We start from the raw sequence: 17387 nt of genomic DNA on the forward strand, positions 1-17387 counted from the left end.
AGTTTGAGGAGCTGCTGCAGAACGGGAGCCGGCACTTCGAGGACTGGGTGAGTCGGACGCCTCCGGGTCCGGGAGCCCAGCTGTGGGGTCCCGGGGAAGCACTCGCGGCCTTGGCGTTGGTCATGGGGCGCCGAGAATTATTGCCATCTGGGGTGTGTGTGTATGTGTCTCAGTTGCCTTGGGGAAGCATACTTCATTTCGTAGGTGGGGAGAAGTAGGTGCTGGGGCAAGGAAGAGAAGACTTGGCAAGAGGGTCAGGCCCTCTGTCCCCTCCAGACAACGGGTGCTACAGGGCGCTCGCAAGCTGGGGGAGCCCCCAGCCGCTGGTGCTGAAGGTTGGCAGAGAACCCGGCGCCTTCCGCAGGCGCGTGGTGGGCTGGCTGTGTGTGATTGTGTGTGGGTGGGTTCCTCCGTCCCTGGAGAGGCACGTGGAGCCTTAGACTGAAGGCTTCTAGCACGTCCTGGCTTTGTCCTGTGTAGCCCAGTGAGGAGCTGCTTTATTTTTCCCTCCGGGAGGAAGCTAGCTTGTTTCTGTTCTGTTGCATGGTGGTTAGCTCATCTTCTGACATACAGGGAGAAAAATGTGTTCTCCTCTAGGATGTCTCCTCCAGGGTCCCAGCAACGTAAGACCAGCTTGTTTTGCCCGGTGCGTCGCCCATTCATCCAGAATGAGTGTTGTAGTTTTAAAATGATTCTGCTTGTGAGAAATTGGAAGTCAGTGCTTTGAATCCCACTTAAACTTATATTATTTCCCTGTTTTGATTTTTCAAGGTAACTGTGCAGTGTGATACTGTTTCTAAGTCTGACATTGAGTTGATTGATTACATTGTCAGAATATTAGGGACTTGGAAATAGGCCTCCCCTGTCCAGGTACTATAAGCCAAATGCATTCAACCGTGGCCCCCACAGAAGCAGGGAAACAAACCTTGCCTTTGCCCTTTTTGGAAGGAAGGTATTAAATTAGGAAATGGATTTTGGTGTTTTCCGATATGCTACATGTTTCCACCGAGAGCAGGTGTGGCTCTGGGTGCATATGTTTTCAGGGTTCTTTGGTCTATACCAAAAGAAATATCTGGATCCTCATGGAGAAATATAGAGGAATCCCCTTCTAATTATCAAAAGCAGACCACTTGGTGATTTTCCTAGGGTCAGAGGTTACATACAGACCACCTTGGCGTATCACCTTACATATTTTTAAAAAGGAGATGGAGTTTTTAGAAGAAAATAGGAAAAAAGCCTCTTCTCTTTATGCTCTCACGCTGTGATGTAGTCTGCCCGAAACCATGGTTACGGGGCTTACAGGGAAGCTCCAACAAACCATACCAAGTACCACCCTGGGAGATTTGCGGCTTACACTTTGGGAAGCAGGCAGACCTTTGTGGAGTCCCAAAGAACACATTGCCATCCCATTCTGTGCCGTTTCAGCAATGCCCCTTCCTTCTGCCTGCCTCCCACCATCAGACTTCCCACCCACTCCCCATTTCCTTTCCACACGTGGGCTCTTTGACTCAGGAAAGTAGTGCATGTCTGAGGGGGAGCTGCAGGGATAGCTAATTTCAGGACCAGACCTTCACACTAAGAACTTGTGGTTTTGAATTTGTTGTCTTAGAACAGGAAGAGGATGGGAAAAACATGAGTATGGCAGTGAAGCCATCCATAGGGTCTTTGCTGTCTATGCCGATGAGGGAGGTAGAGAGTGAGGCAGAGAGCAGGTGGGATGAACAGTGGGGCTGCTTTAGCCACAGAACACATCTCGTTGGAGGGAGAGGTGCCCGAGTGTCTCTGGTGATGCTTTGCCGGAGCCTGCCCCAGCCCTAGGTTCATCAGGGCACCGTCCCCACGTTGGAGCATTTGCCGTGAAGCATCCAGTGAGCACTAGCCTTGTCTGGTTATTATTCTCTAAGGTTCGCAAATTCATGTTGGACTTGGCCCTGGACCAGATCAGCTAGTGCAGATGCAGGTTTTAGAGACAAGGACATTGAGTCTCAGAGAAGCCCAATGGGTACCCAAGGTCACATGACAAGCACAGGGCCCACTACATCTATTGCCCATGGCTTGTCTGGGGAGAACTGAGCCCCCTGGTCCTTGCAGTGTATTCTCCCTGCAGATTCTTGTGCCGTGTCCCTGATGTTTTCATGGTACACAATAATTTAAAGTGCTTTCAAAATCGTATCTCTTTTGTCTCGTAGCAAATATGAATTAGGTACAACAGGTATTGGACAGATAAAAAAAAGCAAACAAAAAAACACCAAAACTTGAGTTACGAAAAGGTCAGAAGGAGGCATGAATTGGGCATGAGGTGGTGGGTAGCATTTAAAGAGGTATTCACAATAGGAGACATCATTCCATGGGCACAGACACTGCTGGAATAAAGGTTGAGAACACCTGTGGTCAAGGTTGGGGAACAGACAGGCATGGCCCAAACTGAGGGTGCCTGTCAGCCAGGGTCAGGCAGGATAAAATCTCCCTCATTTAAGACTTTTCTCTTCATACCACCTGTGCTATTATTTATTTAAAACCTTTAAACACTGATTCCCTTATTTCTCACTTTAGCCCCAGTATCACAGGTTGGAATATTGCGGTTGCAATTTTTCTTCGTTCACATGAACATAAACACATGGCTTCTAAAATAAAAAGGAAGGAAGTTCATGTCAGGTACCTCTTCACATCGTTAGTTATACGGGGAGCCACAATTTGGATACACTGGAGTAGGAGAAAGTTTAGAAAACTGAGGTGGATTCTAGAATGTTTGAAAGCCAGGCTGAGATAATTATTCTCCAGATAATGAGAGATGCATCAGTTGTGATGACAAAGGGAGTTGTTTTAGAGAAAGCTCATTACAGAGAGATGGGAAGATCTCACTTGTACTGAAAGCAGAAACCCATTAAACACTGTTGCTGTCGCTTGTTTTCCAGGAATGAGATATTAATGCTTCTGTGACTTGAGTGTGCATTAGAATCACTAGGGGAGGGTGTTAAAAATATAGGTCTGCTTATATCTGTACCTTCAGAGCTTTTCATTCGGTAGTTTAGGACAAGTGCTGGGAGTCCTCATTTGTAACAAGTGGTCCAAGAGAATTTGACCAAAGCATGCTTTGAGAAACATTGGGGGAGAATAAAACAGCAGGGGAGGGAGGGTTCCAAATAATTCTTGTATCGAGACTTTGTACACAGAAATGTCCTGAAATTTTATAGTAGACCTTTGTGATTCCTCAAGCAAGATTTATAAGCATAGTTGTGGAAACAAGAAGGATGGGGATTCCTTAGAAGCAGGGGCCCGGCGAATGCTGGATGGAGCTGCTTTGCATTGAGGACAGGTGGTGGGAGCATGGTGGATGGCAGAGGGTGGAAGGAGTGAGCACGTGACAGCTGACTGCTCCTGTTCGCAGTCTGGAGTTTGCTCTGTGGTCACCTCACTTAGTGTGTACTCTGAGCTCGGCCCTTCCCTGTTCCACCACCCCTGCCTCTGAAGACATCTTTGGTTTGTGTCACTCCCTGGCTTCCTCCCCGGTGTAGAAGAGGCCTCCTAATGCAGTGATAATGACAGTCATTTTCTGAGAGGTGGTACAGCCCAGTGCTTAAGGGCAGAGCTCTGGAGGGAGGCTGCTTGGGTTCGAATCCTGCCTCTACCACCAATAGCTTTTGTGACCTTTAGTGAGATATTTAACCTGTGTTCCTGTTTCTTCCTCTGTAAAAAGTGGATGACAGTGAAAGTCTCTACTTCTAACAAAATGCATTTGTTGAAGGGATGAAAGGAGTTAATACATGGAAAGTGATAGACCGAGGCCTGCCCTCAGCAAGAGCTCATGAACGTTTAGCGACTACAGTTAGTATTATGTCCCTTAAGCCTACCATGGGATTGGTCCCAGAAAGGGTTCTTTATAGAGTTGATTATTATACAGGACCTAAATAAGCCGGTTTTTCATCTCCAAAATGTTTCTTTTCAGTTGGATAGCCTCGTCTGGCAAGGAATGGGACACTAGTGTTTCTGTTGCATATTTCCCAAATAGCTCATTAACAAGGTTTCTCAAAATTATTCCACCCTGCTGACCCTGTGAGATAGGCCGACACTCTTTCTGAAGGGGTCAGGCTCAGGAACTGTTACTTTGTGTTGACCCCAGAATCCCATGGGGAGACTGTTACAACAGCAGAGGCCCAGGCCAACCCCCTGTTAGTTCAGATGCTGATGCTCTGGGCAGAGCCTGAGGACTGGCTTGGTGGTTAAACTGGCCCTGTTCTGTCTCACAGGGAGGGTGGCTTGAGTACCCCTCGATATACACTGCCTGAAGGCATCTCTCTACCTTCAGGACTTTTGTGGGGAAATCTTAGAAGATCCCTGAAAGCTATTATTATCATTTAGATAGAGTGAGGTGGGAAGGTTCTAGAAGGGGGTGTGGAAGGACTGGGCGTGGTCAAAGCCCCTTTCCACCTATGCAACGTACACCTTGAATTTGTCGAACAACAGCTTAGGTTCCAGGATTTCTCCATACTCGACTCCCTACTGACTCCTATAATACTTAACATCTCATTAAATACTGCTCCCTATGGTGCATAATTGGTTATTTAACCACTGCCCTAAGGGTTAGTTCTTGCCCCAGTGCTATCGCAAAAAGCCACTTGGCATGGGGGCCCTGCAGTTAAAGGGTCTTCTGGGCAGTCAGACCTTGTCTGTCAGCCCTATTTCTCCTCTGTATTGTCTTTGACCAGCAGCTGAGTTAGTGAATATTTGAGACCCTCAGTTCCCTAACTCTTCAGTGGGCCCCTCTCCCTTGGATCTGTGGATTCTACCTACAGGATACATCTACCATTCTTTTTTTTTTTTAATGTGTTTTTATTTATTTTTGAGAGAGAGAGAGAGAGAGAGAGAGAGAGAGAGAGAGAGAGAGTGTGTGTGTGTGTGTGTGTGTGTGTGTGTGTGCGCGCGTGCGCGCTTGGGGGCGGGGGGGGGGCGGGTGTAGAAGCAGAGAGAGAGAGAAAGGGAGACACAGAATCTGAAGCAGGCTCTAGGCTCTGAGTTGTCAGCACAGAGCCCGATGAGGGGCTCGAACCCACGAACCATGAGATCATGACCTGACCTGACACTTAACCAACTGAGCCACCCAGGTGCCCCAGGTTGCATCTGTCATTCTTGAGGCATGTGACTTAGGCTCTTTATGTCTGTTTCTTCATCTGTAAAATGGGACTATAATAGTTCTTATAAAGTTTGACAACCTCTTGGGGGTTTTTATGAGAAATAAGAGAATCTATGTAAAGTTCTTAGCAAAGGGCCAGGCTACAGTACATTCTAACAATTTTATTAATAGTTGAAGAGTTATATGTGTATATTCATAGTTTTAGAATCTTAAATCAGAACATATGGTCCAGTGATATTTCTCTCTTTGATTTGTGAATGTATTTATATGAAGAGTCTCACATAGTCTAAAAATAAAGTTAATTTAATTACGCTTAACAATTGCCTTTTTGAAAATATTAGAATCACTTGAAATGAGATTGTTTTGAAAAGTCTAGGAATTGTGTGGCCACTGTAGTCAAAGGTTAATTATTTATTGAAGCATCTGACCAATTGAAAATAAGGATATTTGGGAGCTGCTGTTTTGGTTTTACTGTATCAATTTCATCTAGGTTCATGGATTTACATACATTCTCAGTGCTGTTGACTCCAAATTCCTAATTCCAGCCCATGTAACTATAGCTTCAGAACTCATATATGTGATTGCCTTCTGGTCATTATCATTTGATTGTGCAAGGGCATCTCAAACTCTATTATGTCAAAAACTGTATATCTGATTCCCCCCTCCCCAATCTAAGCCTCTTACAGGCTTCCCCATCTCAAGAAATGGCAACTGCATCCTTTCAGTTGCCTGGGCCAGAATCCGTGAGAAGCCGTTCTTGATGCCTGGCATTCTGATGCCCCCATATCCAGGCGTACAGCAGCATTTGTTTTCTCTGCCTTCAAAATATATCCCAAATATGGTCATCTTTGTTTACCTCTGCTGACATCACTCTGGCCCTAGACCTTATCATCTCATACCTGGATTATTTCTACAGCATCCTAACTGTTTCCCCTCTGACACAACTTCACCAGCTCATGCCGCTCAGTTCACAGACCTCTTGGTAGAAACCCACGTCCTTATAACCTACAAGGCCAACACGGTCAGCCTCCCATTATGACCTCTCTGACCCTATATTGCTTGCTACTTGTTTCCATCATTCTTTTCCCAGCCATGTTGACCCACTCGACCCCCTTAAACATATTCACCATGTTCCTACCTCTGTCTTTGCACTGGCTGTTCCATCTTTCTGGAATGTTCCTTTCCCAGATATCCTCATGGATCAAGCCTTTACTCAAATATCACATTCTCAGTAAGGCCTTTTCTGGTAACCCTATTTAAAATTTCACCCTTCTCCTTGATGTTTTGCATACTCCTTTCTTGCTTTAGTTTTACTCTTTGGGTCTTATCTCTATCTTATATGTTTTTCTTAATTGTCTGTCTCTAACACCAGAACAGAAGTTCTATAAATGCACTGGTGTTTGTTCACTGCTCTACCCTTGGTATCCCAGACAGTTCCTGGTCCCCTGTTGAATGAGTGAATGAATTTAATTAAACAAGTGTGTATTCCCTTAGCAAGTCGGGGACTTGGTAAGACAAAAGTTGTCTATGATATCAAGGAGGATGAAATCTAGCTGGGAAGACCAGTGTGGTAAACGGTTGAAGGAATTCCTTTAAACAGTCTTTGTGTACAGTTGAAAGAAGTGAGGAGAAGACAGAAGGAAAGGATATCTCATAAAAAATCTATGGGATCCTTGAAGCTGTTCTTATGGAAGAAAGCCATATTATTTCCACACAAGTGGAAAGTAGAGGGACAGAGGGAGGGGGGAGGGGGAGAATCTCAAGCAGGCAGCAGGCTCAGTGCAGAGCCTGGTGTGGGGCTCTGTCCCATGATCATGAGATCATGGCCTGAGCCAAAATCAAGAGTTGGAGGCTTACCTGACTGAGCCACCCAGGGACCCCTTTGAGAGGAGTTATAAACACTCTGGGTGTCAGGGCCTGTGCAAGGTGCTGTGGGAAGGGGAGAAGAAAAAGGCCCATTTGTCCTCCCTTTGCGGAGTTTAAAATCAAGTTTAAATTCTCCTAAGGGCCTTAGATACAAAACCTTTTGTAACTGACAACAACAAGAAATGAAATTTTAAATTCCAGTGCCTGAACTCCAGTGCCGGAACTCATTGAAGCATATGCAGACAAAGCTTCCAGGATTTCACTTAGACTAAAAGAACTCCAGAGCAGGCCTGCAGTATTTTACATAAATAAAAGCTACACTTGGCAAAACATTATATTTCTCTCCAAGTTCCTCCGGGTATATATGGGCTGGTTAAGTAATTACAATCTATTATAATGCTAATCAGCAGGGCTGCACCTGTTTGAAATCCAGTTCTCTGGCAGAAACCATGTGAAGTGGCCAAAAGTCTGTACTGTGCTGGGATTGCAGAGGGGACAGGAACGTACTGTTGTCACTGCAGCTTACTGGCCACTAAACAGAATGGAGACTCCAGAGGGAATATGATTGAGCCCCATGATATCATGCCTGGGAGGAAGGGGGAAAGCACAATCTGTTAACGAATCCAAGCATAGAAATGAGAACCTCTCCTGCCCTACCCCTCCCGGTCCCCTCTACTTCACCTTGAAGTCTCAGAGAGGTAGTTTTTTAAGCCAGTGAAAAAGTCACCTTTATTTGCCAGCAAGGCATAAACTCGTTGAGCTAATGACTCCAAGGGGTAGATCAGATTAAAGATACAATCAGGTTCAAGAAGGGTTTAGGAAAATCATGGAGGGCAGATCAGTAATTAATTATCGAGGAAAAACATAGACTTTGATTTTGCTTATGTCCTTGTTGACGAGATTATTTTTTCAGACTGTACTATCTTTTGATGCCAGTAGTCTTACAAGCATCTTGTGAGTAGAAGTGTCTTCCTCCCAGTGGTTCACCAAGCAGAGTATGAGCCACTCAGGGAGTACAGGTAGCCAGTCACTCATCCGGCAGCACTCTTTCATAAGACTAACTTAGATTCTGCTCTTCTTAGAAGTTCACCATCCATGGAGTGCCTGGGTGGCTCAGTCGGTTAAGCGTCCGACTTCGGCTCAGGTCATGATCTCGCGATTCCTGAGTTCGAGCCCCGCGTCGGGCTCTGTGCTGACAGCTCAGAGCCTGGAGCCTGTTTCAGATTCTGTGTCTCCCTCTCTCTCTGACCCTCCCCCGTTCATGCTGTCTCTCTGTCTCAAAAATAAATAAACAAACAACAAAAAAAGAAACTTTAGAAGTTCACCATCCAGTACAGTGCTGGAAAGAAAGATGGCGGAACCCGCAAAAGATTCTAACCAGTGGACAAAGTGGTATGTTCATTCATTGCTCCAGCCATTCTTTCATCCATTTAGCAAATATTTACTGAATACTTTATATGCCAGGTGCCATGCCAGGAGCTGTTCTCATGGAGCATGTAGTCTGGTAGGAGACACAATATTAATCTATGAGTAACACAGATCTTTTGGTGAATAAAATTATAATTAAGAAGGAGAGCCCATCCCAGGGTTTTCTGAGCCTGGGGACACCCTAGGCTTCACCTCCTCAGGGCTGGGTTCACTAATACTTCCCCCCAACTCCCTGAGAAATTTATTGACTAGGAGTCAGGTGATTTCTATTAATCAATGGGGTTTGACCTTAGATTCCACACCCATGAAGGCAGGCGTTAGTATAGATCTAGATACCCTTGGGTAAGGCCTCTGTTAACAGTGATCCGTACTTGGCTCTCTGCATTTTGGGCCTTGACTTTGCTCAGCCTAGCACTTGATGATATTTTATCTTTATTGTTCTCCATGAAGCTAAGTCTTATATCTCTGAAAAACTGCCAGCCTCTGCTTTTTTTCCCTCCTTATCTTTATTACTGTGATCAAAATCACAAAGTCATTTTTGATAGCTTGCTTCTTTACGTACTGTTCAAGGCCCACAAAAATATATTTATTTTTTAAATGGAGCCCTCTGTCTATATGACTGAGCCACTCCAAAGATATTCCAAAAGCAAACAAGCAAGCAGAATTTCTGGAATGCAGGGCTTATGACTCCATCTCCCTACCTTTTGGAATGGATGAGTAAACCATTTTGGGCAGCTGAGAGAATCATCAGTCAGCCACCGAGGATGGGACGTGTAATTGACCAGTGTTTGCCAGGGTATCTTTCAAAGAGTAGGAGCCTTCTAATAATTTCAGATTGCTGTGATCAAAGAGGTTGGGAAATTTTGCAGAGTCAAATGCGCATTAGTATATTTAAGGTGCCAAGATGGCCTGTAGGAAAGGGACTTGTATCCCTCTGTGTGTAGCTACATATATCTCAAACTTATCCATCATAGAATGCCCTTATTTGTGAAAAAAATATTAGCATCATAGAACTAGTGTTTTGTGGACATACTTTGCAAAACATTATAATTAGATAATAGAAGAAATGGACCTTCCTCAAGTGGGCCCTTTGGGGATTCGGGATTAACACCCTTTTATGAAACAGTGAAGTTGAAGACCCTGTGGGACATCACAGGAGAGGAGATTAATGTGGGTTCTACTAGTTGGCAAAGGCTTCTTCATAAGATTTTGAACCAGGCCTTGTCAAAAATGGAATCTGGGTCGGGGAGGGAGCCCCTCTAAATGGGAGGAAGAGCATACAAAATGTTGGGCAAGCTGTTTTTTAGCATTTTGGGTGATGAGGGCAGTTAGGAAACCAGTGAGGTCAAAGGAGGGATGCAATCCAAAAATAATTGCTTCATTAACAAAGCACACACAAAAACCAAAATGATAAGCTATCCAAAGAAAGGGAACAATGGACAGAATGGATATTCATGCATTCATCTGTTTATCCAGCTAGCTGGCCAGCCATTCAACAAATAAATAATAAACACTTTTTACATTCTAGGGATTTTGCTCAGAGCAAGGTGTTGAACAGCATCACTACGATGATATGTTGAACTCTTGATTATCAAGGGAATCTATCCTAAGGGTTAACCCCAATCTCCCACGCTATATTTCCAGCTGATTTTCTTTGTTTATTTCTTAATAGGCCCAATAGAGATGAGGAAGAGCTTTGTAGGATGACATCCTTCATGTCATTGAGTGGTGACTTAATCTAAATTCATGGATCTTGAACAGTCACGTGGGCTTTGGAGTCAGTCCTGGGTCAGATTCTAGTTTTCTCAATTGTGGCTGCATGATACTAGGAAAATTATTTAACCTATCTACCAGTCCCCTCATCTGTAAAATGGGAATCATAGCTACCTTGTAGAGTTATTATAATGACAGATGAAACATGAAAAAGTGCCCAGCTCCCAGCAAGTTCTCAATAAATGGTAATTAATTATTGGTAATTGTCTGCATTTAATACTTTTTATTTGATACAGGTGAAACTGTGCTTTTGTCTGAAGATTTCATTCAGTAATGGCCAAATGAGGAATTTTGTTCCATTCCCTACTTCCCTCCCTCTCTGAAATAAGCTGGCAACAGGAATTCAGCATTTGCCAGATTCCAGGTGTGCAGAACTAGAACTTGGTGCTTCATAGGCAGCCCCTGGGGTGGGAGGTTCAGGGAACATGGGTTACCTGTCTTGGGGCTGGCTTTGGTCCTGACCTACCTGATGCATTGCGCCCTCTGGAATTTTTTTAAAAATTATAAAAATGTTTATTTTTAAGACAGAGAGACAGAGTGTGAGTGGGGGAGGGGCAGAGAGAGAGGGAGACACAGAATCCGAAGCAGGCAGGGTTCGAACTCACGAACTGTGAGATCACGACCTGAGCTGAAGTCAGATACTTAACCAACAGAACCACCCAGGCACCCCTGGAATTTTTAAAAAGTAGATTCAGTGTTGCATTTTAACCTGAACATCACCTGCATTAACTCATGAGCCTAATGGGGTGACTGAAGTTTGAGGATTTCTTACCGTCTGTTTGCTGTGGCCCAGGTGTACATCCCATTTCTCTGGGCCAAAGCACCTGACTGCGTTTTCCTACCATGTGTCTCTTCAGTAAGCCCAGCCTCTAACGGAATGCACACGGGTTGCTGTGTTCTGGCCTGAATGTCGGTAGTGCACAAAGGTACCGCACTGAGAGACCAGGACTTTGCTTTTGACCAGGACATCAGAATTGCTAAGGTAAACATGAGTTGAAGGGTAGCCAGCCTTTTGAAAAGATTATGGGAGGCTTGTAAGGAATCATAATTCCTTCGTTAATTTTCTGTTAGGACCCTTGGTTTTTAAGCTCAGATTTCATTTTAGATAATTGATACTGAAGTAATGAGACTAAAGGTAGCAGAGAGCTCATACGACCATGAAGGATCAGTTCTTGCAAACTGTCTTTTCTTCTTGCCTTCAACCACATGAATCCTTTTCTTTAAAACCTTCTTTGGAATTCACCCAAGAGTAGGGATCTGGGTCTTCTGTTTTATAGCTTTGTGACTTTGTGAAAATTCACTTGACCTCCTCAAACTTTTGTTTCCTTGTTTACGAAAAGGGTTAGCAATAGTCACCCATCTTGGGTTGTAGGGCTGTGGGCAGGATTGAATGAGGGACAGGTAGGTGAAGGTTCTCGGGCCTGTCAACATTAACTCTGAGTCCTATTGATGAGCAGTGGTATGCTTTTGTAGACCTTCATATATTGAAATTGATTTGAAAAGTTTGTTTTTGGCACCCAGTCTCCTTTATCTGTATCCTTTGCTCTTCCAGGAATCTGTCCTATTTCTGTTAGGTGCCCAGAGCCCAGAGTTGCGAGATGAAATGAAATACATGATGCCCAGTTCGATTTGAACTTCAGATAAACAACAAATACTTTTCTGCTGTAAGTATGTCCTAAATATTGCATGGGACATACACTACCAAAGTATCTCTTGTGCAGAATTCAGGTTTAACTGGGCATCCTGCCTTTTTATTTGCTAAAGCTGGACCTGTGTCCCCTGACCCCAGTAACAAAACATGCCCAGCAAAAGGATATGTTCATCATCTCTTTGTCCCACTGAAGGCAGAAGAGGGAGATTTGCAGTCACTTTAAAATGGAAGGCTTAGCCCCTTGTTAACACAATTCCAGCATTAGCCAGAAGTAGGGAACATGTTTTTCTGATGAATGACCCCTTTCAAGAACCCCTGGAATCATGGAGGCAGCCTCCTGCCTGAAAGTTTGAAGTTCAGTCCACACCACTGGCCTGTTCTGTGCCTCAGGACCCCATAGCTTCTCACTTTCCTGGTACTGAGTATGAGAGCTCTATTCACAGAAAGTGCAAGTCACTGGCCATGACCACCTAGCTGTTTTAAAAATTTTTTTTTCATTTTAGAAAAGAATAGCTCACTTAAGTTTTAGGTGCCTGAGTACGAATTCATGATGATAGCTTTAGGGCTCATTTTCATATCTTTATTAGCCTTGTTCTCCGGAATCCAGGGGATTTATATAAGAGTTGTGCAATGGCACTAAATACCCTTTTGGGGTGCTCAGAACCAGTTGTCCCCCCAACCCCACTCCTAATTACTTATAGAATAGAATCTAGCTTCATTGCTCCAGCAGACATTCAGGGTCCTATGTGGCTTGTGTCCATCCCCTCCCCCATTTTCTGCTAAGTGGATCCCGCATCCTGCATGCTGGGAGCCTCCTGCAAGGCGGCTTGTTTCTCTCATCCTGTCCAGTATTTCTTGGTACTCTGATCTCCGCATGTCCATATTCCTGGAATACTCTAACCACCTCTCCTAGTCTCCCTCCTCCTTGGGCCTCCTTCCTAGAACTCTCCGGGCTATAGCTCTTTTGGCCCTTGGAATCCTGGTAGCTTTTACTGTTTGCATTCTCTACTTAAAATTATTGATGTCTAGTGTTCATGTTGGGGTATTCTCTATCTGTTCTCTTACAGAGGTAGGAAAGATCCCAGAGAGTAAACACTTGGGCCAGTTTGTGCTAACACTTGACATATTGCCTTGTACATGATAGATGTTCGATTGTTTAAGTAAATTTTAACATTAAATTATAATAGTATTTAACTAAACAGTAGGTGTTCTATAAACATTTGTTCTGGAATGTTCTCCTTCCTTCCATGACAGAGAGTGTGGTAATATTTAAAAATCACACACACACACACACACACACGCGCGCACACACATATCTGTATGTTATTTTTAAAAAGGAAAAGGCAAGGGAGGGTGCTGACATAATAGGGAGAATTTTTATCTTTTACCTTCATTTCAACGTTATTTAAAAAAATCAATAAACTTTGCTTTTCTTTAAAAGTTTATTTATTTTTTTTTTCAACGTTTATTTATTTTTGGGACAGAGAGAGACAGAGCATGAATGGGGGAGGGGCAGAGAGAGAGGGAGACACAGAATCGGAAACAGGCTCCAGGCTCTGAGCCATCAGCCCAGAGCCCGACGCGGGGCTCGAACTCACGGACCGCGACATCGTGACCTGGCTGAAGTCGGACGCTTAACCGACTGCGCCACCCAGGCGCCCCTAAAAGTTTATTTTTGAGAGAGAGAGAGAGAGAGAGAGAGAGAGCAAGAGAGCGAGCACAAGCAGCAGAGGGGGAGAGAGAGAGAGACAAGGAATCCGAAGCAGGCTCCAGGCTCTGAACTGTCAGTGCAGAGCCTGACACTGGGCTCAAACCCACGAACTGGGAGATTATGACCTGAGATGAAGTTGGATACTTAACCAACTGAGCCAGCCAGGCGCCCCTAAACTTTGCTTTTTTTGGAGCAGTTTTGGGTTTACCAAAAATTTAGCAGAAAGTACAGGCAGTTCCCATATACCGCCTCATTTGCGCATATAGTTTCCCCTGTTATTACAGGTGACCCTTGCACAATGAGGGGGTTAGGGACACTGACGCTGTGCAGTTGAAAATCTGAGTATAACCTGACTCCCCCAAAACTTAACTGCTAATAGCCTGTGGTTGACCAGATGCTTTACCAGTAACTTAAACAATAGATTAACACATTATTTGGTATGTTGAATATATAGATACGATATACTGTATTCTTACAAAGAAAACTAGAGAAAAGAAAATGTTATTAAGAAAATCATAGGGAGGAGAAAATACATTTATAGTACTGTACTGTATTTATTGAAAAAACCTGCCTATTAGTGGACCTGCACAGTTGAAACCCAGGTTGTTAAAGGGTCAACTGTATGTGTATATATTTGACTTGTAAGAAAAGGTGAAAAAGATAGAGTACAGTGACTGCATTTTGAAGCAGGTGGCATCATGGCTAAATGCAAAGGCTTTGCACTAGAGGGACAGGTCCCAATCCTGGTTGTACCACTGAACCAGCTCTGCGTTCCTTTTTTTTTTTAGTTTAATTTTGAGAGACAGAGAGCGCACGAGGTGGAAGGCAGTGGGAGGAGAGAGAGAGGGAGACACAGAATCTGAAGCAGGCTCCAGACTCTGAGTTGTCAGCATGGAGCCCAATACAGGGCTTGAACCCATGAGCCTCAATATCATGACCTGAGCCGGAGTCGGTCGCACAGGCGCCCCTGTGCATCCTTCTGACAAGTTGTCTAACCTCTCTGAGACTTCATTTCATCATCTATAAAACAAGATCAGTAATATCTCTCTAATCGTGTTATTTGGAATAAACAATATAACGTGTAGCAAATGCTTAGAAAAGCGCTTATCACATGATAAGCGCACACAAAATGTTAGCTGTTGTCGCTATTATTATTATTATTTTTTAAGTAGGTCTTAATGCCCAGCATGGAGCCCAACGTGAGGCTTGACCATGACCCTGAGATCAAGGCCTGAGCTAAGATCAAGGGTCGAATGTCTCATTGACTGAGCCACCCAGGAGCCCTATTATTATTATTATTATTATTATTATTATTATTATCATCATCATTATCATTATATTGTAAAAAATAAATTGTAGATTATGTGGTCTAGGATTTATGTTGTGAGAGTGCCTGGTTAGATTCTGTGTGTTGCAGGGTCCCTAGGGATTACGGATTGCTTTCCATCTCTATCCATGACTTGGATAGAGGGGTTGTTCTAATTAGAATGAGTTGCCTAGGAAATCACTATGGCTTGCTAAGTTTGTATTTGCTGCCTGCTTTCAGGTATTTGTGGGCCAATATACATTCACAAAAGGCTGCATTCACAATGTGTTTGTTTATTCTTTATTAATTCGGCTCCACAGGAATGAGCGGTGTGACCTCAGGGAAGCAATGTAACTTCTCTGAACGTAGTTCCCGCAGCTGTAAAATGCAAATAGTCATATTGGCTCTGCCTACCTCGTTGGGTTGGATACTCATTTTATATACTTCAGCAAAATGAAACGTGACACACACACAAGTCATAGTGATGAACCACTTTCAGATTTGGGGAGGGGGGATAGCATTTTCATCCGAAGTTTGTGGATGAGAAAATTGAGGACAGTGGTGTCTCCTGGTAGGGACTAGAATAGAGCTTAGCTCTTATCTCAAGTGCCTGATAACACTGAACAGCATTTGGGTTTCTCAGCCTAGCCCTTTTCACATTGCCGGGGCTCAAGATTTAAAATTGATCTGCGGGCTTTGTTTCTAGGAAACTGGAGTCTTAGGAGCCCATCCCATGTGCAAGAGAACACGTCTCTTTCTCTTTGCTTCCTTACTCCTCCCTGGCTCTTTAAAATTTTTTTTCTTTATCACTGCTTATCATATGACTGTGCACAGACAACCGTGAAGCCAACTATTTTAAGGGGGAAAGGGAGGAAGACAGATAAGACAGTGATTCAGAAACAAGCAGGAAAGTGGAGTCATGTGGTTGTCCCCTTTGTGGGTGGGATGCATAGCAGTTTTGTAGACTCAGAAAGCCTCCTGAGTCCCTGGAGAGTAACTGAGGCCCATCAGGCATGTGTTTGAAAGCCCTTTCCAGTGCTCAGAGAAGATTCAGACCCAGACGGAGCACCCTTCACATGTGGATGCTTTCACCAGGGGTGTGCTGTTTGTTTACTGCTCTCCCTCCTGGAGGTTTGAGCCCTGCCCTGTGCATAAGGCAGTGCTAGGAGGAATAGGGGCTCCTAAGGAGATGTCTCCTACCTACACTCAGGAATATAAAAAGGAGAAATGCCTGCTTGAAAAGACTGATCACATCAGTTTTAGAAAGGAAAGTAGATCCTGTCCTAACCTATTGGTGGAATATAGTGACGCCCACACACAGTAAGGCTGCCTGCCGTGTGCCTTCTCTAATGGGATTTGGATATTAGGCACGTGAGCATCATTTGACACTTTCCAAATTTAAATCAGTGAAGAACTTCTAGAAATTTCATCGGCTTCTTGTGGAGGATCCATTTTTTCATTTTGCGGGGAAGAAAAGAGGATCAGGGCATATCTTGAGTAGTTTTTCAAACTATAGGTCAGGACCCATCATTTGAGGTCATGAAATCCATTAGGTGGGTCTCAAATAGCAATTTTAAATATGGAAGAAGTGTAGAACAATATCAAAATTATCAGAAGGCATTGCATACAGTAAGGGTAGATGTTGCTTTATAAAGCTTCTGTTTCAGTTTTACTTATATGAGTATTATTTATATGATCTTAATACTTACTGTGGGTCCCAATAAAAAAAATTTGGGGGGCATCTGGGTGGCTCAGTCAATTAAGCGTCTGACTTCGGCTCAGGTCATGATCTCTCGGTTTGTGAGTTCGAGCCCCGCATCAGGTTCTGTGCTGACAGCTCAGGGCCTAGACCCTGCTTCAGATTCTGTGTCTCTCTCTCTCTCTCTCTCTCTCTCTCTCTCTCTCTCTGCTCCTCCCCTGCTCTCGCTCTGTCTCTGTCTGTCTCCGTCTCTCTCTCAAGAATAAATAAATAAGCTTAAAAAAATAAAACTAAAAAAATTTTTGAGAAATAATGGCCTAGAACACCAATTTTCATTTAACAGAACTTTACTTAGTACTAGTAAGATGTGGAAAACAAAGAAGACAGGGTTCTCTGCTCTCAGTAAGCTTTGAATGTGCTCAGCCAGACAGTTCCATAAAGGCAGATGTGTTAGGATTGTCCAGGGGAGGATCCACAAGGGTTTTGTGCAGGAGGTGGCTTCTGAAGAATGGGTAGGCTAGACTGGTTCTGAAAAACCTGCCCAACGACTCCTCTGTGAGCAAGTCCCGTAACAATGTAGGATGCAGATATGACCTGATGAACTGAAATACTTTATGTTCTCCAGGAGCACGCCCACTCCCTGCCCCGCCATCTCCTGAAATCCCTGTAGATGGCATGCAGAATCACATAGTGGTGCCTCACGGATACATGTTCTCCCTCTTAGTTTGACATCTCAGAAAAGTAAGACCCAGGGAAGTTAAATGATTGATCGACAGCTGGGGCAGATGAATAAGCACCTGCATTTCTTGGTTGTTAGGAAGA

General features: G+C 44.0%; 1 protein-coding gene across 2 annotated transcripts in view; it reads left to right on the forward strand.

The window, feature by feature from the left end:
* The window catches only part of PRKCE (protein kinase C epsilon), a 502312-nt gene that overhangs the window by 306 nt on the left and 484619 nt on the right, over window positions 1-17387 (forward strand). For both annotated transcript variants that reach the window (XM_011281033.3, XM_019827139.3), the window contains exon 1: window positions 1-47. This exon is cut by the window's left edge and continues 306 nt beyond it. In XM_011281033.3, the coding sequence (XP_011279335.1) occupies window positions 1-47 (47 nt within the window). The remainder of the gene's footprint in view (window positions 48-17387) is intronic.

Source organism: Felis catus, chromosome A3, assembly GCF_018350175.1.
Source record: "Felis catus isolate Fca126 chromosome A3, F.catus_Fca126_mat1.0, whole genome shotgun sequence".
Taxonomy (NCBI): Eukaryota; Metazoa; Chordata; class Mammalia; order Carnivora; family Felidae; genus Felis; species Felis catus.